This window comes from Malaclemys terrapin, chromosome 1, assembly GCF_027887155.1.
Source record: "Malaclemys terrapin pileata isolate rMalTer1 chromosome 1, rMalTer1.hap1, whole genome shotgun sequence".
Classification (NCBI taxonomy): domain Eukaryota; kingdom Metazoa; phylum Chordata; order Testudines; family Emydidae; genus Malaclemys; species Malaclemys terrapin.
In genome coordinates this window covers 121319799-121346369 of record NC_071505.1, presented here as the reverse complement: position 1 = coordinate 121346369, position 26571 = coordinate 121319799, and the positions used below count along the sequence as shown (strand labels likewise).

Here is a 26571-nt window from a genome sequence, read left to right as displayed (position 1 = left end):
GGATATGGGGGAGTTCAGGGCAGAAGGCTGGGTATGTGTGGGGGGTCAAGGCAGAGGGATGGGGGTGTGTGGGGGTGCAGAGCAGAAGGCTGGGTGTGTGGGGGAGTTCAGGGGTCAGGGCAGAGGGCAGTGGGGTGTGAGGGGTGTAGGGCAGAAGGCTGGGTGTGTGGGGGGGTTCAGGGGTCAGAGCAGAGGGCTGGGAGGTGTGTGGAGGTGCAGGGCAGAAGGCTGGGTGTGTGGGGGGGGTTCAGGGCAGAGGGCTGGGGTGCTCAGCTCGTGGGGGTGCTCCCAGTCCCCTGCCCTGAGCGGCTCATGGCAGGGGGCTGGAAGGGATATGCCCTGTTCCACCCCCTTCCCCAAGGTCCTGTCCCCACCTCTTCTCTGCCTCCTCTACGGAGCAGCGAGCATGCTGCCACTCCTCTCCCTCCCCCTCGCAAGGGCCATCAGCTGATCGGCGCAGGGAAGGAGAGAAGGAGGGGCAGGAAAACACCACGCTGGGGGAAGAAGTGGGGGAGGGGGGAAGCTTGGCTGCCGCAGGACCAAGCTTCTGCCTCTTGCCCCTGCAGGGGAGAGCAGTGGGCCGGGGGGCTGAGCGGGGCTGGGAGCTTGGACCGCGGCAGGCAGCAGCGTGCCACTCAAAATCAGCTTGCGTGCCGTGTTTGGCACGTGTGCTGTAGGTTGCCAACCCCTGCTATACCATGCCACCCTTACTTCTGCACCGCTGCAGGCAGCGACTCTGCCTTCAGCGCTGGGCTCCCAGCCAGCAGCCGCCACTCTCCACCTGCCTAGCTCTGAAGGCAGTGCCACTGCCAGGAGCAACGCAGAAGTAAGGGTAGCTGTACTGCACACACCCCTACAATAACCTTGAGACCTTCCCACAACTCCTTTTTGAGTCAGGACCCCTACAATTACAACATGGTGATATTTCAAATTTAAATAGCTTAAATTGTGAAATTTATGATTTTTAAAATCCAATGACAGTGAAATTGACCAAAATGGACCGTGAATTTGGCAGGGCCCTAATAATCATTGTAGACTCCATTCTGTGGTAAGGCACAGCCCGTAGTAGTAGGTGGTGTATAGCTGTGTCATCCTTGGAAACATCCCAGGGAAGGAATTTTGGACCAACCAACCAACCAACATTCCCTCCTTTGCTCCTGGGAGATGTTAAGTTATTGCTCGCCTGACTCTCATGCTAGCTCAGTTGTTCTGGCCAGTGAGTTGAAACCAAACCCTGAACTTCCCTGATCACTCTTTATTCTCCTGCTCAGGGAAAGGAATAAGCAGATGCCTTTACTTACCCTTTCACAACACTGGTCCAGGTAGCCTGCCTAAAGGTGTACAGTGGATTCTTACTGCTCTGCCTGTACACATACTCCAAATCAGAATTTGGTCCTTAAGTCAACTACATAATTTAGTAGTACTGAGCTAGGATTCATTAAGGGCTAGAGTAGTCAACCCTTACTCACTTTGAAACCAATGGGACTACTTGTGTGAATAAATGCTCTCCCACAAAAGTAGCCCCAATCTAGCCCCAAACAAGTAAATGCTCCAGAAAAAAAAAATCTATTAAACAATTAATCCATAACCATTAGAAATTTTAAAAGGAATTAAAATATCATGTTGTCTGTGTCGAAGGAGAAGACTTTAATTTTTCTTCTGTAGGAGTTTAATCCTAAAGAAGAACTGTCACAGATATTTAGCGAACATTGGCAAAGGTTCAGTTTTAGGATTCAATTTCCACAAAAACAGTATTTTAAAAACTTTTACTTTTGTCATGAAAAAGATGATTTGATGTAGATATTTTCTAAAAATGAGCCATTTTGATTGACATTTTCCAAATTCTTTCTGTTTTGAAATCTGCTCAGCCAAAGCGAGCCCAATCCGTGCTGTTGTTCTAACCACGTTTTGTGGCACTACACACTTGGAGTAGTTTTGAAAGCAGCTAGACAACTTGTGGACAACATGAATAAGAAGGGGTGGGAGGGACAGAATCATGATGTTAGAAGCTTGATATAGTTGCTTTAATTTTTTAAAAAAGTTATAGTAAATAACCCCACCACTCTGAGATGGTCTCTTGGACGTTTGCTGCATCTGTAACATTGCAACAACTGACTCTAAATTTAGATTTCAGATTTAATGCTTTTGCCAAAGCATCTCATTAACATTTTGTGTGAATTAGTCTAGCAATTTAGCAGCATACAATTTTTATTTGTTGTGCAAACTGGCTTAATTATGGATCCATCTGGCAGGAGAACTTAAAAAGTTGAAAAATTTGTTAGTCTCTAAGGTGCTACAAGTACTCCTGTTCTTTTTTAAAAAGTTGAAGATGTTCTTTGTAAAATCAGTGGGATAAGGAACAGCTTCAAATAAAGGACCCAGTCCTACACACCCTTAACTCATATGACTAATGCTCACTCATGGCAATAGCCCTTCTCTGCTCCCCTCCTGCACTCCTGGTATAGGCCATCAGAAAATTACTGCCTTTGGGAACTAGGAGCAAACAAGGAAGGAACTAGGGGGCTGAAGGATTTTTGTGTCATAATGTCCCCTCGTGGATTAGTGTCTTACCAGTTGTTCAGATCTGTACCTAAAGTCAAAATCCAGCCCACTTAAGTCAGTGTGCCACTTCATATCTACATGGGTACATAAAAGGTTTAGTGTTCTCTTGTCTGTGGCTCTCTTTTGTTTTTTTTCCGGGAAGGCTTATGTGCTGCAAGTAGCAGATGTGAGGTTGACCTTGACTTTTCTTCAAATTGGTGGATTTTTTCCATATCTTGTGGAGTTCCTACATTCCTCTATTGTACTGTAATCTATTGTATTCTGTTTTCTCATATATCTTGTATTGCATGGAGATATTTAAAATAACCTGCTAGATTGTGCTGTTCTAAACTGGAAATCCAGTAAAACAGAGGGCCAGATTTGGGCTAACCCTTGCATTGGTACATGAGGGAGAGGAGGATGGCTCAAAGAACCTCCCTCATACTTTGGCTTCTCGCACATGTGCTGACTGCATCTAAAGCCCTTGCAAACCTTCAAGGGCAATGGATGCTCAAGGCTAGCTTCACCCAAAGGGGTGGGGAAGAGATGAGGCCATGGCTCATACTACTACTGTGGGGTGGAGCTGGGCTGCCACTGAGGAGCCTCACACTGTATCCTTCTTAGGGGCTTCCTTAAGCACAATCCCGCCTGCAGCTCCTACTGGGGCAGGGAATCTCTGTACTACCTTCTACTTAGGGCAGGGGTCGACAACCTGCAGCTCCAGAGCTTCATGTGGCTCTTTGGCTGCCCCCTTGCAGGCAGCCATTTTTTGAGGGAGTGTGAGGTACAAGCTCTGGCCGGGAGGCGCTTACCACAGGTGGCTCCTGGCTGGCAGCACAGCAGGGCTTTGGCCCCATGCCACTCCTGGAAACGGCTGGCTGCTGCCAGGTCTCTGTGCGCCCCTTGGGAGGAGGGGAGCAGCGGGTCTCTGTGTGCTGCCCGTGCCCACAAGCACCACCCCCGCAGCTTCCATAGGCCAGGAACTTGCCTATGGGAGCTGTGATGATGGTGCTGGGGGTAGGGGCAGCATGCGGAGCTGCCCCCTCCCCCCCGCCAGGGGCACACAGAGACGTGCCCAGCAGCCAGCCGCTTCTGGGAGCAGCGTGGGGCCGGGGCAGGCAGGCAGCCTGCCTGAGCCCTGCTGCACCACCGGGCAGGAGCCACCTGTGGTAAGCGCCTCCCAGCCAGAACCAGCACCTAGCACCCTCTCCTGCATCCCAGCCGCCTGCCCCAGGTCAGAACCCCCTCCTGCACCAATCTCCCTCCCAGACCCCGCACCTCCTCCTGCATCCTAACCCCCTGCCCCAGATCAGTATCCCCTCCTGCACCAATCTCCCTCCCAGACCCTGCACCCCCTCCTGCATCCCAATCCTGTGACCCAGGCTGGAGCTCCCTCCTGTTTATATTCAAATTCAAATGGCAAAAGTCACATTAAAAGTATTGGTGGGTAGTAATAACTTTAATATGTTCAATCATTATTATTTGATAAATTCTAACTCTACAAGTAGCTTTGTGTGTGATGTGGCTCTCGAAATATTTTGGTCAAAGACAAAAACAAAAAAAGGCTCTTCTTTGAAAGCTTGCTGACCCTGACTTAGGGCTATGTTCAGGGGCACAGTCTGGTGATGATGTGCCGCATTCCCAATCTGCAGGGACATAGTATTTGGGGAGTTAAAATATGCATGAAAGCGTTGTTATTGTTGTTATCTTGCTGTATTTGCACACCTAAAAGATTGTGATGGATGAGGAGGAGTTTTGATGAGGAGTGAACAAGTGAAAGCAAAGGTGGGGAAAAATTAGAGCTTTTCACTAATAGCTCTGTATCTACATTTAGCTAAGATTTAAACCTAGTGTTGTGTGCAGAGGTTGTAGACCTGGTGCTAAATCCTGCTGGCCTTTCCTATGTGAGTCTGATTCTGTGCTAACTGAAGCCCACACAGCCAAATTTGAAAGCTGTAGGTTTGCATGAGGGTAGCTGAAGACAGCACTTGGCCTACTGGAGAAGGACTAGCTGTGTAAGGGTACGTCTACACTTACCTCCGGGTCTGGCGGCAGGCAATCGATGTTCTGGGATCGATTTTATCGCGTCTGGTCTAGACGCGATAAATCGATCCCGGATCGATCCCGGAAGTGCTCGCCGTCGACGCCGGTACTCCAGCTCGGCGAGAGGAGTACGCGGCATCGACGGGGGAGCCCGCGTCTGGACCCGCGGTAAGTTCGGACTAAGGTACTTCGAATTCAGCTACGTTATTAACGTAGCTGAATTTGCGTACCTTAGTCCGAAGTGGGGGGTTAGTGTGGACCAGGCCTAAGTAAGGGAAGCTAAGTGAGCCAAATTCTGCCTTTACATAATTGCTATACGATCCCATTGAAGACAGTGGAGCAAATCCTAGATACTTTACTCATGTGGATAGTCCCGCTGACGTCAAGTACTCCTGTAAGTCAAGGATTTGGCCCACTGGGGTTGCACAAGGTCACTGCAGTATTTAGCTAAGCATAGCCAGATTTTCCAACTGCTCAGCACCCACAATTGAAGCCAAATATTCAGAAGAACTCAGCATCCACTTAGGCACCTTCATAATACTTGGTACTCAGAAGCGTCCATTGTGGTGCTTATTTTGTTGCCTAGATAGGAGCTTGAACTCTTTAGGAAAATCTGTCCCCCAGATGCCGTTGTTGACCACGTTTGAAAATCTGATCCCTAGTGATAATTGCACTCCTTTTCCTGTATGTTGCTCCATCAAGCACAAAATTCTGCTGCATGTCCACAGGAGGAGATAAGATAAAGATTTCTTCGTTAATACAAGTAGCTGTACCAGGCTTGACTGTAGGCTAGATATGTGAGCACTCTCCTATCTGTTTTTTTTTTTTTTTCTTAATTGAGTGTTTGACTGTTAGGACCTTCATGTTTCACAGCATGGTTTTTCTGAAAACTCTGAAAAGATTTTGCCTATTTCAGACCAAAGGTGTATTGGACTGATTTATAGCAGGGACCAGAAGTTTTTGCTGGAAAATAAATTTAGTGTAGCATTGAATGAACAAACATAATTTTTATTTATTTCCTTTTGTGGTAGCCCTGGGTTCAGAAATGAATCCCAGCAGGTACAAAGATCATACACAGAGTTCCCAGGATATCAAAGATCCATGTGATAATACACTTTTAAAAGCCCTGTTTCAGAGTAAGTTTAAGAAATGTACATTCTGCTCAGTGCTGGCAGGTGGATGTAAGTATTGCCTTAAGAGTTTAAGATCATTGCATCTGTCGTCTTATGAGCACTGCAGGAATGTATGTGATCTTCCAGGCCAACAAAAGGCAAGGTGCAAAAGCTAATTTCTTATTGCTCTGAGACTTCAACTCCTCTTGACTACCAGGAAAAAACTTCATAAGAGTTTCAGGCTTCACTTACTACTTTTGTCTCATAAGAACATAAGAAAGGCCGTACCGGGTCAGACCAAAGGTCCATCTAGCCCAGTATCCTGTCTACTGCCAGGTGCCCCAGAGGGAGTGAACCTAACAGGCAATGATCAAGTGATCTCTCTCCTGCCATCCATCTCCACCCTCTGACAGACAGAGGCTAGGGACACCATTCCTTACCCGTCCTGGCTAATAGCCATTAATGGACTTAACCACCATGAATTTATCCAGTTCTCTTTTAAACTCTGTTATAGTCCTAGCCTTCACAACCTCCTCAGGTAAGGAGTTCCACAAGTTGACTGTGCGCTGTGTGAAGAAGAACTTCCTTTTATTTGTTTTAAACCTGCTGCCTATTAATTTCATTTGATGACCCCTAGTTCTTGTATTATGGGAATAAGTAAATAACTTTTCCTTATCCACTTTCTCCACATCACTCATGATTTTATATACCTCTATCATATCCCCCCTTAGTCTCCTCTTTTCCAAGCTGAAGAGTCCTAGCCTCTTTAATCTCTCCTCATATGGGACCCGTTCCAAACCCTTAATCATTTTTGTTGCCCTTTTCTGAACCTTTTCTAGTGCCAGTATATCTTTTTTGAGATGAGGAGACCACATCTGTATGCAGTATTCGAGATGAGGGCGTACCGTCGATTTATATAAGGCAATAATATAGTCTCAGTCTTATTCTCTATCCCCTTTTTAATGATTCCTAACATCCTATTTGCTTTTTGACCACCTCTGCGTGGACATTTTCAGAGAACTATCCATGATGACTCCAAGATCTTTTTCCTGACTTCTTGTAGCTAAATTAGCCCTCATCATATTGTATGTATAGTTGGGGTTATTTTTTCCAATGTGCATTACTTTACATTTATCCACATTAAATTTCATTTGCCATTTTGTTGCCCAATCGCTTAGTTTTGTGAGATCTTTTCGAAGTTCTTCACAGTCTGCTTTGGTCTTAACTATCTTTAGCAGTTTAGTATCCTCTGCAAACTTTGCCACCTCACTGTTTATCCCTTTCTCCAGATCATTTATGAATAAGTTGAATAGGATCGGTCCGAGGACTGACCCTTGGGGAACACCACTAGTTACCCCTCTCCAGTCTGAGAATTTACCATTAATTCCTACCCTTTGTTCCCTGTCTTTTAACCAGTTCTCAGTCCATGAAAGGACCTTCCCTTTTATCCCATGGCAGCTTAATTTACATAGGAGCCTTTGGCGAGGGACCTTGTCAAAGGCTTTCTGGAAATCTAAGTACACTATGTCTACTGGATCCCCCTTGTCCACATGTTTGTTGACCCCTTCAAAGAATTCTAATAGATTAGTAAGACACGATTTCCCTTTACAGGAACCATGTTGACTATTGCTCAACAGTTTTGTTTTTCTTTGTGTCGGACAATTTTATTCTTAACTATTGTTTCGACTAATTTGCCTTGTACAGACGTTAGACTTACCGATCTGTAATTGCTGGGATCATCTCTAGAGCCCTTTTTAAATATTGGCGTTACATTAGCTAACTTCCAGTCATTGGGTACAGAAGCTGATTTAAAGGGCAGGTTACAAACCTTAGTTAACAGTTCCGCAACTTCACATTTGAGTTCTTTCAGAACTCTTGGGTGAACGCCATCTGGTCACGGTGACTTGTTAATGTTAAGTTTATCAATTAATTCCAAAACCTCCTCTCGTGACACTTCAGATTTACCTGCTTTCAGTTCAGAAAGAAGCTGTAGGGACTGGTCTCCTTTTGCAGACCTTAGGCTCTACCCTTCTCACCACTGATACTTTGTGTGCGCTTCTTAACGCCACCTGTATTTCACTGTCGTATACAGTTATAGTGCATCATATACAGCCGAAAACCGCCCTACGTTTTGAGGTCAGTTAGACTGGACAGTTGCTGGGCAACTGAACCCGTCTGCACAGTGATTGGAGGTGAGGGCTCTGTGTATCTGTGTTCTCATTGGCACATCTTGAAGTAAATTAACTACCGTATTTTATATAACAAATTCCCACACAGTTTTAAAGCTTCATCTGAGTAGACTATTATGGGTATGCATACCACAGTTTGGGAACACCTGCCCTAAAAAATCTGGAGGGCTTGAGGCCAGTCCTGACTCTGTTTAAAATGCAAAAAAAAAAAAAAAAAAAAAAAAAAAAAAATCTTGTGAAATATCCGTTTTTCCACGTGGTAACGTTGCAAGATGTCACCCATCCTCACGCCAAAGGGACTGGGCAGTAGGCATCCACTTTCTGGTTACCGTTTTCTCATGTTCCACAACCCAGTCGTGTGCCGATTTACTCAGGTAAAGAAAAGCATGTCTGGGTAATAGAGCCCAGTCCTGCTCCCATTGAACTCAGTGGCAAAACCCACATTGATTTAATGGTGTGGGATCAGACTCTTAGTTTCCAAGCTAAACAATGTTCCAGGGTCCCTTTCAAATAGCCGGCATTGCTGCTTAGTTAAGCAATGACTGTTAGTGCATCATACTCCAACACATGCTTTTTCTGCTGCTACGAGATCAAAGAACTGCAATATATTGAATTACATGCTGGCTAAACCTGAATATATTATCCCCATTTTCTATAAAGTATCTATTAGCATTGTTCTGTATTTCTCCACCCGCAAGGAATCAAAGATATTCGCTCTAGAGGCTTTTTATACAGCAATTTTGCATTGCACACAGGATGTCTGCTAATCTATTTATAAAGGTCCTCGTTATAGCTTTTTATTGTAAAGGTTTCATGCCATATTTCTTGTATGCATTTTGTCTACATCTCAGATAGAGAACGCTGTGTAAAGTACCTTTCAGTAGCAGGAGCATGACTTTACCATTACCATCGTGACTGAAATAAATGGGATTACTCACACGAGCAAGCAGTGGCAGGATCAGTCCCTACATTTTATTACTTCACAATAGCGGAGGTCAAAAAAATCTTTTGGTCTATTTCTTTAGCACTTCCAAGCCAAGTGATGTTAGTCATTACCAACTCAGATTCTAGGACAATAGGTGGTAAGATGCTGTATGAAAGAAACAAAGAGAATTCCAATTCCCATCCTATTGGAGCAGTGGATGCTAATTATAAGAATGCTATTTCAGCTCACTGCTATTCCACTATAATGGTATATAGCATCTGGGGAAAACCTGTAAGGTTTGCATACATGTGCTGTAAGGTGTTTTCCTTCTACCATAGAAAGTTACAAATAGGAAACATTAAATTTGGAATCTAGGCTCGATATTATTGTCTCTTTTTGAAATGATTTATTTGTGTTTTAATACCCATACAGATGGACTGTCCTAAAATAATTCCTTCAACCTCAGCAGACTTCATTTTACTTCCCACTTGAGTTTTTCACAAAATGGAGAAGGAAGAAAACTCATCTTCCATTTTCAATTTTTTTTAGTTCAAATCAAATGATTATAATATTGTTACATTTCTGACAGCAGGGAGAATACATTTCAGACAAAGCACATATTTTATTCTATTTTAACTGTTTGTGTTTCCCTAATTGCAAGAAAAATACAATGATGATCTTTTTGTGGAATGATAAATATTTTAACTTAAGTTTTCAGCTGGAAGAAAAATATATGTGCTGCCAATGAAAGGTACTAGATTGGCAGCCTTGTGCATTGTCTACACAAAGCTTTTATTTCCTGTAAAAACTTCCTACTGTTGCTACCATCAACGTCTTTCCAACCAGATTTATTTATTAAGCAGTCAGTAAATGATTAAGGAGCTGGTGGGACTGATTTATGAAGCGAGATTAATTGAACTAAATATGTATTGCTCAGTTAAGTGGGAACAGGGCTGGGTGGGAGAACACAATAGCTGTCTGTTTACACCCGTAGGTACTGGTAATGAGGGAGCAGGAATGTTTAGGGTGGTACAAGGGGGTATAATTACTGTAAAAGATAATGAGATAAAAACCTCCTAACAGTGAGAGTTTTTAGTCTGAGGAATAATCTTCCTAGGGAAGTCAATGGTGAGAGCGTCGTCCATGGAAATTCTGAAAATTAAATTGGATGTAGATGTAGACAAGAAGGTGTAGTGGAAGAACAGTCCTTCACCAGCAGGGGAATGGAATAGATGTCCTACTGTGATATGCCTGGTCTAATTCCAATTTCTATGGTTCTGTGAAAGAACCTACATGTACATAATATTTTTCAAATATAGACACCCGGCTTCCAGGCCAGGTTTAGCCCTGTTGCTAGTGAGTACAGAGTGCTCTTTTTGACTTCAAAAACAACAAGGAGTCCAGTAGCACCTTAAAGACTAACAAATTTATTTGGGCATAAGCTTTCGTGGGTAAAAAAACCCTCACTTCGCCCACCTGCACGTGGGACCTGAATTTAGCTATTGCTTATATGAATGTAATGCTCACTCTTTATTTTGGGTCCCATTCTGCCTGTATATCCAAGCAGTTTGCACGTTGAAGGGAGCAGAGAAACTGGTGCGTTGAGTTCACAAGAAACCATTCCAGAATTTTTACATGTTGGCCTAGCTAAATGCATTGTCAGCGTCACTTTTTTTCAGCTGGCACCATTTATTCATTGGTCTTGGTGCTGGACTGTGTTTGTTGCTAGTGGGAATGTGTTTGCACTGGTGCAGGGGTTCTCAACCTTTTTCTTTCTAAGCCCCTCCCCTTCCTGCTATAAAAACTCCACAGCCATCAGTGCCACAGTAATTGGTTTTCTGCATATAAAAGCCAGGTTGGAGTTAGGGCAGGACAATTGCCTGGGGTCTCATGCCACAAGGGCTCCCATGAAGCTACATTGGTCAGGCTTTGGCTTCAGCCCTGGTTGGCAGGGCTCAGGGCCCTGGACTTCAGCCCCATGCGGTGGGGCTTTGGCTTTTTGCCCTGGGCCCCAGCTAGTCTAACACTGGCCATGCTTGGAGGCCCCCCTGATACCTGCTTGCAGCTCCCCAGGGGACCCCAAGACCCTGGTAGAGAACCACGGTGCTAATGGGAGTATATGTGTGCGCACCAGCCTGGGAGCTAGTCGCATCTTTTTCCCAGCAAACCATGCTTCCTCAGACAGTGAAGCACCCCCCGAGTTATTAAAGGTGAAATTCAGCCTGGTGCAGAAGTGGGACTGAGGTGGTATCTAGGCCTATGCTGACCCTCTGCACAAGAGTGAATTACACTCTAGATGAGCATATGTTCTAGTCCACTGTGATGGGATTGTGGCTGGGTACACAAGTGACATACCAAGCTGCTTGTGCAGTCACACAATCGATTGCATCCTTTCCCCACACTGCACATCAGTCACCCCAAGGGCAGGATTTAATCAGTTTCTGGCCTCATCTTCTTTTGATTCTGACCCTGGTTTGCAAGTTGTTTGTGTGTTTTCCAAAAGTATTCCAAAGTGGAGCAAAAACAAACATGCTTTTAAATATTTCATTTTCATACTTTAAGGGAGATTGACACGTTTTGAAGAGGAAAGCAGCCTACAACACCTAAATTAAAAATAAATATTTATGTTCACATTTGTTCGTCAGCTTTCCAAAATGTAAAAATATGTTTCATGTTGTTTTAAATAATGAAATGTGAAACAAATGAAAGATAAACTTTCTACAAGCTGCAAGGAAATAAGAAGACAAAGCCTTTGTTTATAGCTTAGATTTCAACAATGCCCTTTGACAATCAATGCAACTCTTAATTACAAATGGAATTATACATATAAGAACTGTTCAAAACAAAGGAGCATTTTTTTTCTGGTTTTCTTTGTGATCGTTTTAATTAGCTGCGACTCTTTGAACAATCATAGCCGTTGACTGCTATTCAGACACTGATGAAAGTTGTTAACTTCAAATAATATCTGTGGGGATGTAGAAGTACAGGGGTTCCCGCACCACATGCTCCGCTGTTAATATAGTCTCAGGTACATTGGAATTCTGCACACCTAATATTTAAGTGCAAATTAGCATTATCCCATAACTTTCCAATGATTGACATGAGAGGGAAAAATAATCCAGGTAGAACAACATGCAGAAACAATAACTACAAATAATGGCCAGTCATACATTGTGCTTTTCTCTTAATAACCATGTACCCCTTCTCCAAACAAATAGAAGTTGGGGTGTGGGGGCAAACTGGGTTGCCATGTGAAAGCAGCTTCTCTTGACACTGGCGATGAGTGGGTTGTGCAACTGCTGGGAAATGCATCTTCCCATATTTGGCACAACACCACTTCTTAATTCCCCAAGGCAAACTCTCTTTTAAGGAAAGTGTCTACCAGAGATGCAAGTCTATTCAAGGGGAGCTGCACCTCCTGCACCAGTTTGGCTCAGCTGCCTGTGCTCCAGACACAAGCACGGGTTAGGCATTGGGATATGCTAGTGTGGAGCCTGGCAGAGTCCTATTGAAATCAATGGGTCTCGGCACTAATAAGTTCCACTGCAGCATTGGGGATGTGGAAGGTAGAGCAATCTTGCTCTAGTCCAGAATATCATTAGTTCAGTTCCATACCAGGATTTGGGTTTATTCCAAGTGCTGGCATTGCAGTATAGTACTTGGGGAGAGGGGGAGGCCCCTGTTGGTCTTCAGAGATGCATTGTCCTTGCCAACGGTAATGGGGTGATGACTCACCAGTGCGGCGCCTCCTGCTGGTCGTCCTGGGAATGAGCTCTTGTCCAGGTCCGGAGCGCCCTCTGCTGGGCAATGTCTTGCTTGCCGCTGGCCCTGGTGTCCCTCCTGGACCCTGGTGCCCCTTCTCTCAGTACACCACAGTCTCTCTGGGTCTCCCCTCCCCAGGGAACCCCCAACCCATTATCCCCACCTTGCCTTAGTCTTGAGCTACTGCCAGTCACCATCTAGCCCCCGCTCACTGGGGCGGACTGCAGTATAATTGGCAAGGAGGGTTTGGACCTGCTGCCTCTGCCTACCCTTGGGCTGCCCTCTGCAACCCCAGTACCTTTTCTGGCCTTTAGCAAGGCCTGCAGCCTAGGGGTTTTCCAGGCTGGAGCTCCCCAGCCCCTCTGGCCTTCCCCCAGTCCTGCTCCACTCTGGGTACCTTGCTCAGCAGCCAGTTCCCTCCCTCTCAACAGCTAGAGAGAGACTGACTTAGCTCCAGCCTAGCAGCCCCTTTATTAGGCCAGCTGTGACCTGATTGGGGCGTGGCCCCAGCTTAGGCTACTTTCCCAATCAGCCTAGGTTTTTCTCTCAGCCCCGGCCCTCTCCAAGGCTGCTTTTACCCCTCCGGGCAGGAGCGAGGTGACCACCCCGCTACAACAACATATACCCTGATACAATAAAGCATTTAAATGCCTGCATAACTTTAAGCATGTATACAGTACTTTTGAGGCTGATGCATACGCACTGAAGTTAACAGAAACACTCCCACTGACTTCAGTGGGGTTTGGATCAGGCCCAGTGGTACTTCTCTCATGATCAAAGCTGTACATGTGTTTAAATGCTTTGCTGGATTAGGACCACGTTCTATCTCTCAGTAATGTGTGCTAACTATGCTAGAAAACATTAATCTTATTACAAAATGCTTTGGGAACACCTTGAGTATCAAAGGAATCAAACACTTCGGAATTGCTCACTCAGGTTTTAAGTACCAAAGGCAATGTTGGTGTAATAAGAAAAACAGGCAGCTTTTAGTTACTGGTTTATTTACCTGAAGAACACTAGCAATCTAGAATATTTTTTCTGTTGCTCAAACATTTATTAAGGATAACACTGTGCTATGGAAATTAAGTAAAGTCATAAATAAAACTAATAGGCAGCAAGGGAGTGATTCCTAACTTTTCAAGCACATGTCAGCAAATCTGCCTCCTATTGTCGCTGTGTCTACTTGACATTACTTGTTGAACCTCAAACATTCCACACAGACACTTAAAAGAATGCCACTCTGGTCCATTGCAGCATGGAGGGATCTGTGTAACCCAGATTTCCTGCGTAGAAGATAGTACATCAGAATTATTTATGGCATTCCCCTTTTTTTTGAAAAGGCCATCACAATAAACATGGCATTAGCTGAACTATCGGTGCCTTGTAGGAACTGGTGCAAGATTTCTCTACCTCTTACATTCAAGCCTAAAAATCAACTTGTACAGTTCTTCGGTTATTTATTAATTATTACTCTTTTGCATCGTGGTAGAACCCAGGAGCCTCAGTCATTGATCAGGACTGCATTGTGCCAGGCATTGTACAATATGATCACATAAAGGGTAGAAGTGTGGGGGGAGGGAACAAACCAAGCTGGAGTCCTTTTTATATGTCTAAGTATTTTAAGTGCATAAAACATGCAGGCAACACTGGGATATATGGGGTACATGCATATCTATATCTAAGAAGACTAAAAAGAATTTTCAAATTTACTCTTAAATGGATAAGTAGCTACTGAAATAATAATTGCTAATTTTGCTGCTGTTGCTAATGTCTTTGTAATTGATTTCATCTGAATCATTTCAATTGATTCATTCTTTAAAGCAGAGGTGTACCTTTTACCGATGAGAAATAAGAAATCATGGACCAGATCCTCCGCTAATATAAATCGGTGTAGCTTTATTAACTTAAATAGTGCTACACTGATTAACACCAGGTGAGGATCTGGCCCTTATTTTTAAAGGGTGAAATCCTGGCCCCACTGAAGTCAAGGGCAAAAGGCTCCTTGTACGGGATCTGGATTTCACCCAAAATGATTTACAAAGGACCTGAAAGCATTCTTTATTGTAAATGTTGTCTTCTGCTTAAAGCAAAGAACCGTGGGATTGCAATTCCGGTGGATTTAGACAGCCAGGTAAATACCCTGTTCATGAAGAGTCATTCCAATATGGTGCAGAGAGCGGCCATGGGATGGAGAATGTCTGCCCGCAGTGGACCTCGTTTTAAAGAAGCTCTTGGAGGGCCTGCCTGGGATTACAGGAATATAATTGAAAAACTGCAGGTATGGTAGCAAATGCCTGATGCTATGTGCGTGACATTGCGTTTTGTCTAGATATGTTCGTGACAGTAAGAACAACCCAAGGACAGAGGGCAAGGGGCTCTCTGATATCTAGCAGTGAGAGTCAGCTGGCCTGAGCAGCTCAGTATATCCCAACTCGCTATTGTTATAATCTCTGTCTAAAAGGTGTCGTGTAATATGCACACTGTTTTGGTGAAATTTGGGGCTGTGGGAGTGTGTTGGGGTCATCTTGCTGTTGTAACCAAGCTGGTGGAAGCCCGAGTTGGGTTGGAGGGTGTAGACAAGCTGCTGGGGTCAGAGCTGCCGAGCCAGGGCTGTCTAAGCACCCAGATATGCAGGGTGTGACCTGCATCCCTCTTCCTGATGTGAGCATCCCAGGTTGGGAGCTACAGCAGCAAAACATTGAGACACCCAGGATTGCTGGGCTAGTGGTGACACAGCCCCTCCCTGGTCTGGATTGCTCCCCTGAACCCTGATTGGACCATCACAATGTTGTATACACCTATTCAAAGGGAAGCCAACACCTTGGGCCTTGCACTCCTATGACCTAATTCGGCCCCCACAGGAGTCAATGGGAATCTTTTGCCCCTGGGCCATTATGATTGCCAGAGCATAGCAAGACCAGCCAGGTCTTATTTCTCATGACCATGCCCCTACTGCAGGTGCAAAAAGGTAAGAGTGGTGTAGGAGTCGCTACAGTGCTTCTGTATCACTGGAGGATCCCCCTGTGCTAGGAGATCATCCCATGGTGTGAGATGTACTGGCTTTAGAGACACTGTATACTCCAAAGAGCTTAGAACCTTGTCGGCGTGGTATAGTAACGCATACTAGAGGGTTGTGGTTTCTAAAGCGCGGCAGCGTGTTGTGCACTAACTGGCCCGGCAGTCCTGCTGGCACAGACTAAAAGTTCCCTGGTGCACGTCAACATGATGCTCTTTGGAAAGGGATTATGTTAATTTGCACTAGGGAACCTTTAATGCACCCCAGCAGGATCTACATGTGCCAGTTAGCATGAAACACATTGTCACCCTTTAGAAGTCACACCCTTCCAGTGCACATTGCTGTGCCTTGTAGACAAGAGATAAGTATAAAACTAAAAGACAACAGGTGGATACAGAGAGACAGATAGGGGAATATAAGGGAAATGAAAGATGCAAGGCAGGGGTTTTAGCACACTGGTTTCCTAACCATTGTCAAGTTTTTTGTAGGCACCATTGTAAGGAGAATTTTGAAGGAGGGCAGTTAGGTAGTTCTGTGAAAGTTTGTGGGAAGCTGCTGGCAAGTGTGATGGGCAGCAAAGGAGAATGCCAAACAAACACCTCCAGGCTATGTAACAAGTGGGTGGTAAGACTGGCACCATGGGTTGATGGGAGGCGGGATGACAAATGACAACAAATATTTGTCCGATATTTCGTTCACATAATATGAAATTCATCAACTAAGTCATTCAAGTGTGATTGGACCAGCTTTTGCCATAATTGACCTTCTTCTTCTGCTTCTTTATTTAGGATGTAGTCTCCTCCTTGGAACAGCAGTTCACCCCCATGATGCAGGCTGAATTCTCAGTGTTGGTTGATGTATTGCATAGCCCTGAACTTCTCTTTCCTGAGGGGAGTGATGCAAGAATAAGATGTGGTGCTTTCTTGTCCAAGTAAGTGGCACAGAAAGCGTCCTGTTTGTTTTTTTTTCTGAAAAGATGACAGAGATAACATTTTCAGAAGCGCCTAAGTCCCACTTACAAAAGGCACTTAGGAGTCCAAGTCTCACTGATACCCTTTATTTATATATATTTTTGTTACATAGTTTGTGTCCCATTAGTAAAGGAGTTGTATGTGTGACATGATTAAAATGAAAACCCTTGCGGCTTGCTGAAATTAAGACAGTCTCAACAAATTTCTGTTTTCCTAATCGCCATTTATGTTAAATTGCCCCCAAATACATTGCAAGGTCTCAGACATTCCATGTTAGAAGGGTGCATTTTTAATTCATATTCTTTGGGGGCATGCTGAGCTACCTTTTGAGACAAAGTAAATAAATCCTTTGGTTTTACTTTAAATTGCAAACTCTGAAATAGCTCTTCTAAATGTACATTTCACTGGTGCCTTTGCGTGGTTTTGAATTACAGGTGGTTTTATTTGCAGTTTGGGCACTGGAAGAGAGCCGTTCGGTTTTGCTTTATTAGTCCTTTAGTGAGATGCCCTATTTGCCCTTGAGGAACTGTGTAATTTAGAGGTAACTTGAGGGCACTGAAAATTTGGCAGGTTTCCTGATTCCTCCGCTTTCTGCACATTCTGCACAGGTAGCATTATATACTTCATATGTCTCCCCCCCCCCCCCCCCAAAAAAAAAAAAAACAACAAACAAACAAACTAAATGTTGCATTTTTTGCCCCCTGTGTCAAAGTTTCACTGGAAGTTAATGGGAATTTTGAATGAGACTGCAGGATTTGGCCTATGGTGTACAAGGAATACATTTTTTTAAAAATGATCTACTGTTGCCCAGTGATACTTTGCAATACTATGTAAATGGCACTATTAATATGCAGTCATTTTAAAATTATGGTTAATAATAATATGACTTACATTTAGACCATGGTGAGCTCATCTCACGAGCTTGGTCATCACTTGAATGGGAGACTTCCAAAGAAATCCTGGCGTGCTGCAGGAAGTGATATTAGTACTGAACCCAGCATGATGATGGGGGGCATGGTGCTGTGGCTGATGCTCTCTTTTGGATTAGATGTAAATGATGCCTTATGCAAGAATATGTTTATTCGCTCCGGTGTTTTTGCTTAATTCTGATTTGAGCAATATTGTTTTGCCTTCCTAAACTCCTATTGCAGTTTTATTTGGATGCAGAATTCTATTTTACTTTCGGCCCTAAACTGCCCTGCAGAGTTCCTGTGTACACTTAAACAGCTGCTGCATTCCATCCAGAGGTGACTGCATTTCTGTGCTGAGCAAAGTGATTCTATTACAAATTTTTTTGTAAATTACTTTGGATCATTTTGGGTGGAAACCACTCGATAATTGTAGAATAAGTATTGTTACTATCATAAAACTTAAAGTTCCTTTTGAAGTTTGTAGGATAAATGATGGGCACTGCAGGTAAAGTAATAATTTTTAAAAAAACATAGGCCCAAGTGGCAGAATTTGGATCCTGGTCTGGGTTTCAAACCCTCTAAAATGTAGGTGTTTTTGGATCTGGGATTCTCTTTCTGCTCGTTACTTAGGCACCTGCAGCAAAATTCGGTGCAGACTCCAAACACCCTCAAAGGCTGAGAGAGATTGGGCTGGGGCCCATTTTTTTTTCATGGTACCTACCTGGTCTACTTGTATTTCCTTCAGGGAAAAATATGGTAACAAACAATTTCTGTATAACGTGCATGTTGTCTGGCTTGGAGATAAGGTGTAATACTCTATATAAGGTCTAATGTTTTACTTTAAGGTTGATTAATCACACAAAGAAGCTAATGGAGAAAGAAGAAAAACTTTGCATTAAAATTCTTCAGACATTACGGGAAATGCTCGACAAGAAAGACAGCTTTGCGGAAGAGGTACTGCTGCCCTTTTACTATTAAAAATAAAACTTTCATTATGGCATTTTCAGCAGAATGTTATAACTCTTAACTCCTCACATGTTACAGGTAATACATTGTCTCTGAAACAGAAGTTACATCATAGAAATTTAGTCCCCTTTTCCTGACACTCCTCCTGGCCCGTTGCAGTCCACGTGTTGACTAGAGTCTGTTTCAAGTGTCCAATTCATCCTTTCTCCCTCCCGCCTGAGATCCCAGCCCTTTATAGTCAGTAAGCATTTTTGCAGTTGAAGGTGCAGTAGGAAGTAGGTAATGTTTAATGAGACGTACCACCTGGGGAGAGTGGAATTGACTCTATGCTCTCTACAATGCCTACTGTTTTCTGTATCTGGTAACATCCCCCTTGTTTAGATCCAGAACTGTTTCTTCTCTCAACATCTAGGTTTCCAAATGCCCCTTTGATCTTACATGCACCTTAGGGTCATGGTGACTGGACCCTGGTTTTCACATCAATTGGTCCATGGCTAGAGGTTTTAAACTCATTCAAAATCCATCTGTCTTGACAAATTTTTCACGTATAGTTGTATAGTTTCCTCTCACTGGTATTCCTTGTCATTCATTCTGGATATTAATGCTACTTTATATTAAAATGAATCATAGTGATTAATTCATCTGTCACAGAAATCATTTGTTTGTCAGAATCAGCACCTATAGTCAAATATATACACTGGAATCATTTTGAGAAAAATTGTTGACCTCCTTTCTCCTCTCCTTGTCCCCATGCACCGGTATGTTCAGAGTTTGATATTATGCTGGTCATCCATTTTACGGTACCTAGCAGAATTATCAATCAGGATATACCAGGTAGTTTAATTTTGAATATAACGTTCCTAATGATGAAGGGAAGATTTTGTGTGTAGCGAGATGGGTACATATTTCTGGGTCACTTGGATGTTACACCTTAAGTTCCATGTCTCAGTACTGTCATAAGACAATACTACTTCAATTTCTTCTCTTATGGTAGATAAGTCACATATGAGAAATATGGTGTATTCACAGTGTATATGTTTTGATTATACACTGTTTTGATTTCAACGTATGTCACACAAAAAGAACATTTTGCCCAGGCTCTAGGCAGCCTAGTAGATAGTTTAAAAAACAACAACAACCCAGTCAAACCAAGACCTTTCTCTTCACAAGAATAACCCATCCACAAAGAGTGAATTTACCTCCTCCTCACCTCCCGCAAAGAATTTTGCTCTAAGAGCAATGCACTCAGTCCATGGCAGATAGTGATTTGTCTTGGTGTCGTAGCAAAATTTTCATGGCTGAATCAGATATTATTATTCATTTGTATTCAAACAGCCTTAATGCTTACATCCCCATGAGTAATATGTAAAAACAAAATTTCCTTTTGAAACTGTTCACATTGGGGAACTACGCTAAGCCTTTCCAAAATAGACACATACCCACCAGAAAATAAGACTTCAGAAAAAGAAGAAAAGAGAAGACAATACCTTCCTTTATAGATATTCAGCAAAGGCTTGTCTGATCAGATACATCTTTTACCCTGCCCTGGAGGCTGATCCACTGAGATTAAGGCAAGCCACCAGAGGGAGTAAGTTCCACAGTTAGGGATCCTTTAACAAGATAGCCTGGCTTCCAGTCCTCAAGAGTGCACATCTGGGACTTCAGCAAATGCAGCTCAGTTGTGCATTGTTATCTTGACAGTGCATAGGGAGATGGTACATGTTAATGGTTTTAGGGAAAAAATAAGACTGATATCCGCCCCATCCCCTAAATGCTGTTCTTTCTGAGATCCATGAATTTTATAGTGGAGAAGGATAATAAACCAAAACATGTGACTTACTGTATGGTTTTGCAAGTCCTTTCCTCACTTACCACTCTTGGGAGTCATAGCTTACGTTATGGACTTCAGAAAGGCTAAAAATAGCACAATGAGCTGCCTTTTGTGTACTTTTCCAGCTTTCCATGAAACAGTACATTACTGCATGCAATTGTACTTTGTGAGATCCAAATACTGAAAAATACAGAATTAGGGTACATGGGGCCAAATGAACTTTTGACAGCAGAAGGCCTGAATGTACATTAATCGTAAGTCTAGGTTTTGTGCTGTACTGTATTTGGAGCATTACATTGGGCACAAACTATAAACTTTCAGGTAAAGATTATTGCAGAACTTCTCATTATTAGAAGCAGGGAGAGAATCATAATGCAATCTGTTGATCAGTTATACTTATGTGGCCCCCATTACTTTACTGTCTGAGCCCCTCACAATCTTAAATATAATTATCTTCACCTTATCCTCGGGTGGTAAGATGTTATAATCACCCCTGTTTTATAGAGAGGGAACTAATGCACAGAGAAACTAAGTGACTGTCTTTTTAAAGGTTTCAGTGGTAGCTGTGTTAATTTGTATCCGCAAAAAAACCAAGGAGTCCTTGTGGCACCTTAGAGACTAACAAGTTTATTTGAGCATAAGCTTTTGTGGGCTAGAACCCACTTCATCAGATGGCTGAATTTTGTGACTTTGTCCTCACCCACAACTATTGCAGATTTGGGGACAATTTATACGTTCAAGTCAGCGGGACTGCTATGGGTACCCGCATGGCCCCTCAATATGTCAACATTTTTATGACTGACTTAGAACAACGCTTGCTCAGGTCTCGTCCCCTTACGCCCCTATTCGACTTTCGCTACATTGATGACATATTCATCATCTGGACCCATGGGAAGGAGGCCCTTGAGGAATTCCACCAAGATTTCAACAATTTCCACCCTACCATCAACCTCAGCCTAGACCAGTCCACACAAGAGGTCCACTTCCTAGACACTACAGTGCTAATAAGCGATGGTCACATAAACACCACCCTATACCGGAAACCTACTGACTGCTATACTTACCTACATGCCTCCAGCTTTTATCCAGACCACATCACACAATCCATTGTCTACAGCCAAGCTCTAAGGCTTGATCTACACTAAACCCCCAAATCGAACTAAGGTACGCAACTTCAGCTACGTGAATAACGTAGCTGAAGTCGACGTACCTTAGTTCGAACTTACCGCCGTCCAGACCCGGCAGGCAGGCTCCCCCGTCGACTCCGCGTACTCCTCGCGGCGAGCAGGATTACCGGAGTCGATGGGGAGCACTTCTGAGTTCGATTTATCGCGTCCAGACAAGACGCGATAAATCGAACCCAGAAGTTCGATTGCCTGCCGCCGAACCAGTGCGGTAAGTATAGACAAGCCCTTAGATACAACCGCATTTGCTCCAATCCCTCAGACAGAGACAAACACCTACAGAATCTCTAACAAGCATTCTTAAAACTGCAATACCCATCTAGTGAAGTGAAGAAACGGATTGACAGAGCCAGAAGAGTACTGAGAAGTCACCTACTACAAGACAGGCCCAAAAAAGAAAGTAACAGAACGCCACTAGCCGTCACCTTCAGCCCCCAACTAAAACCTCTCCAGCGGATCTACAACCTATCCTGAAGGACAATCCCTCACTCTCACAGACCTTGGGAGACAGGCCAGTCCTCGCTTACAGACAGCCCCCCAACCTGAAGCAAATACTCACCAGCAACTACACACCACACAACAAAAACACCAACCCAGGAACCAAACTCTGCTACAAACCCCGGTGCCAACTCTCTCCACATATCTATTCAAGGGACTCCATCATAGGACCTAACCACATCAGCCAAACCATCCAGGGCTCGTTCACCTGCACATCTACCAATGTAATATATGCCATCATGTGCCAGCAATGCCCCTCTGCCATGTACATTGGCCAAACTGGACAGTCTCTACGCAAAAGAATAAAGGGACACAAATCTGACATCAGGAATCATAACATTCAAAAACCAGTAGGAGAATACTTCAATCTCTCTGGTCACTCTCTGGTCACACACCTCAAAGTGGCAATTCTTCAACAAAAAAACTTCAAAAACAGACTCCAACGTGAAGCTGCAGAACTGGAATTAATTTGCAAACTGGATACCATCAGATTAGGCCTGAATAAAGACTGGGAGTGGTTGGGTCATTACAAAACCTAAACTTAATTTCCCCAATACTAATTTCTCCCTACTGTTACTCACACCTTCTTGTCAACTGTCTGTAATGGGCCACTCTCTTCAAACGTTATTTCTCCTCCCTTGGTATCCTACAGTTAATTGATTTATCTCATTAGACTGACTTATCACTTGGTAAAGCAACCCACATCCTTTCGTGTATTTATACCTGCTCCTATATCTTTTACTTCATACATCTGATGAAGTGGGTTCTAGCCCACGAAAGCTTATGCCCAAATATATTTGTTAGTCTCTAAGGTGCCACAAGGACTCCTTGTGTTTTTTTTTTTTTTTTGTCTTTTTAAACTTTCTTTAGAAAATTTCAGAGCTTGATTTCTTTATTCCCTCCATCCCCCCCAAAATGGCTTAATACAAATTGTATTGGGACTATAGATGTTCATATACATTCACTTCTAGAACACTAATAAAACATAGCAAGCTAATGAGGTGGTGGTATGTAGTAGGCTGGTGCTTCTGAAAAGACAAAGAATGCTGGGAGGGTTTATGGCAAAGTGTCCCAAGCTGTGGGACAATACCCATGGGGTGTCATGGAAAATGTATACATTTAAGCTGGGTATGCCTTTACCAACACATGGTGAAGTTGTGGAGGGGTTGGACGGGGAATCCTGTCAGTTTCATATTCCTGAAAGGAAGCTCCGCTTTCAAAAGTGTAGTTTGGGGAATTACAGTAATAATGGGCTATAAAACCTCTTGGTCATTGATTTGACTTTGATAGGTAATGACAGAAAGCTGTTAATACCGTAAGTCTCAGTTCAACACTTGGTGAATCACTAGCGAAATTAGTGCCTTGCTGACTGGGCATGAAGACTGAAGTCTCCTTTTGCTTCTTTAGGCAGTCTTTCCAGGGCAATGTTGCAAACTTTGGTAAGGCATTATGGGAGGAACTTGTGCTACCATTGCCCAGGCTGCGATTGTGTGGTGGATAAAAGTGGACTTTGATTTCCACAAGTTTTTTTTTTTTTTTTTAAAGAGAGAAATAAATTAAAGAGAATAGGATTTTGTATTCGCTCTGTCCTGTCAAAGTTTTGATTTGAGTTCAGTTCAAGCTTTGTGTGAAATCTGAGGTCAGTTCTTACTGCAGCCATAGTTCCTAATCTCTGCTGTTGAATGGGTAAAATTTTCAAAAGTGCCTAAGTGACTTAAGCACATAAGTCCCATTACCGAAAACACCTAACTGACCTAGGAGCCTGGTCCCATTGACTTTCAAGGGAATCCTAAGTGCTTGGTGCTTCTGAAAAATTTACCCTCTGATTATGTGAGTATGTATATGTAATGCATTCATATCGTGATATTATATGTGCTTACTGTGATATTAGTTAACTGACGGATATGTTTAACAAATGGTAGTACATTTTGAAATGCATGGTAGAATAGTAGGAACCAAACATGCAACTTTCACTTACGCTAATAGTTCCCACTAAAGTTAATAGTATTACTTGCATGAATAAAGACTTCTTATGCTATGGAACACATTTTATACTGTTTTTCCAGGTTTAGATGTTGAACCACAGTATGAATGAAAAGTAAGAGTACTGTTTAAGTATCAGTGGGGAGGAAAAAAACCTATAAGCTGTTTAATTGTCTATCAAAAATAGGAGTACCCCTACTTTTTTACCTTTTTTGGAATACTCCTGAAAATGATTGCCCCACTTCTAAAATGTTTTCAGTGTTTCTTTTTCTACCACACACCTAGATTTCTAGCTCTATGTGGTGAAATATTAAGATTTCTTTATTCATCTTTTAGCTACACAATGGGCAGGTCTACGCTACAGCTGGGATCGACCTTCTGAGATCGATCCACCGGCAGTCGATTTAGCGGGTCTAGTGAAGACCTGCCAAATCGACAGCAGATTGCTCTCCAGTCGACCCCTGTACTCTATCCCTGATGAGAAAAGTAAGGTAAGTCGATGGGAGAGTTTCTCCTGTCGACCCTCTGCGGTGTAGACCCCGTGGTAACTCGACCTAAGGTACGTCGACTCAAGCTACGTTATTCACATAGCTGGAATTGCGTGGCGTAGGTCGACTTACCGTGGTCGTGTAGACATAGCCAATGTTACAACCCTTTGCTTCTTGTTTTAGCAGTGACAACAACAACAAAGAAACAAGTTAGGAATCTTTTTACAAATGTACATTATTCCCTTAAGAATCTGTAGATCACCTGTTGTGGTAATATTTGTTGTCTTTCTAAGGGCCTGATTCTTTTCAGTTGATATCAGTGGCAAAACTCCAGTGATTTAATTAAGAGGCACATTCTGGATTCTTCCCTCATGTACATGAAACCAAAGGGAGCTGGATCCCTTTATCTGTTGGGAAAAATGTCTCCCCATATCCTTTAGTAATCAGTTGGTGTTCTTGTGAGCTACAGCAGTATCCCAATGTTGTTGCTGTTGTTTAAATCAAATAAGCTCTTAACTTAACGTGCACTCCATGATCTAGTAAAGTTCATTCTAGATCACTTTATTTATTTACATGTATTGAATTAAGCAGTATTCAGATAAATCACAATAAATGTAGGCAAAAATCAATGGAAACAGGAATAATTCTGAAAATGTCAGTCTGTTGTGGAGTGGAGTGTAATTTAAAAGGACTTTATTATTTCAAGTGGTAGAGTGGGGAGGAAGGGAGAGGAATTCCCTTACCTGTTTTACTAATAACAGTTTGGATGGGCAGCGCTGCAAGTATTTAAAAAAATCAAATTTAATTTTCACCGCTTTTAAGCTGTTTTGTTTTGTTTGTGCTCTCCTTTAAGAAAGACGGTGCACTAGCCAATTTCAGTTTTATTTCCAGCCAGTGGACCAAAAATTGCTCACTTTACTCTTTGATTTAGCTCACTGTGTTTTTCAGATAGTTTGCTTCAATGCTGGGGTTGCAAACGCGATAGGGAATATTTAAATCCAATCTAAAAACTTCTCATTGAAAATTCAAAAACCCAGTGATATTTATTACTATTGGATTTTGTGAAACATTTTAAAACGTACTGTAAAATGCCCTAAACTGACAATATCCCTGTAAGGTCTTTCTAACATAAAATCTTTTTGCTGTAGAAAAAGAAAATATTAGATTTGGAAATGAGAAAGTATTTAAATATGTAAGAAGTCACGAGCAATCAGCACTACATTTATAAGCAACTAGAGAACACCTTGAGCGGGGTTTTAGAACATAAGGTAGAAGGTCAAATGACTTTTAACCACCTAAGAAGTACAATGAAACTGTAGAAATTCACCTCCTGGATTGACTTTTCTGTTAATATCTAATGGAGTTTATAAATGAAAGTAAAGGAAAGCATCAGACCCGTGCATTTATTGGATATCATTGGCAGAGGGATGATGTCATTGACAGCCAATCAGAGAGGACCATTAGTGATCAATGTTCAATAGAGATTTCATAATATGCTGACATCAGTGCAACCTTCTACTTTAGTGGTTTCATAGGTCACCTGCTTGCTGATTGTTTCCTGCCTGTCATCATCATATTGCCTCATTCTAATCTGGAAAGTGCTTACAGATGTTGACTGATTCGATGGAGTTTAATGAAAAACTGAAAAGATTTGGCTTTTAAATGCATGGCTTGGTCCAATACCCTGTTGGGTTCCTGTGTGCTTGTTCTAGTGCTTGTAGTTTGTAGATGAGATTTATAAATTAAAAGTCAAATTATAAATAAATGGTAGGGGCTAATGAGGACCGATATAGACATCTGGATTTTTTGGACCCATAACCATGCCTTTACCTGTCTGTTATAAACATTAAAATATGATACAAGGCAGGGCATTTAAGAAAAGGCTCAAAGGTTCAAAGAAAAGGCTGAATTTCTTCTATATGCCTATTTCTCAGCACCACATGAGCCTATGGCAGGGACCAGGGCTACCCAATGAGAACCCTTCTCTTAGATGAACTACCCCAGTGGCTGTTGCAATAGGACAACCCCAAGGGTGTGTGGAGTGCCCTGTGGGCCCCGTTCTGCAATCCCATGCTGGCTGGGAAGGCTAGTGTATGTCTTTACTTAGACATTCAAGAAGCCATGGTAGTGCATGTGGTATGTCGATTTAAG

General features: G+C 42.9%; 1 protein-coding gene across 3 annotated transcripts in view; it reads left to right on the top strand.

Annotated features, from left to right (window-relative positions):
• Nucleotides 1-26571, top strand: part of ITPR2 (inositol 1,4,5-trisphosphate receptor type 2) — a 352852-nt gene that overhangs the window by 173808 nt on the left and 152473 nt on the right. For all 3 annotated transcript variants that reach the window (XM_054037167.1, XM_054037158.1, XM_054037175.1), the window contains 3 exons: nucleotides 14660-14850; nucleotides 16377-16519; nucleotides 18316-18424. In XM_054037167.1, the coding sequence (XP_053893142.1) occupies nucleotides 14660-14850; nucleotides 16377-16519; nucleotides 18316-18424 (443 nt within the window). The remainder of the gene's footprint in view (nucleotides 1-14659; nucleotides 14851-16376; nucleotides 16520-18315; nucleotides 18425-26571) is intronic.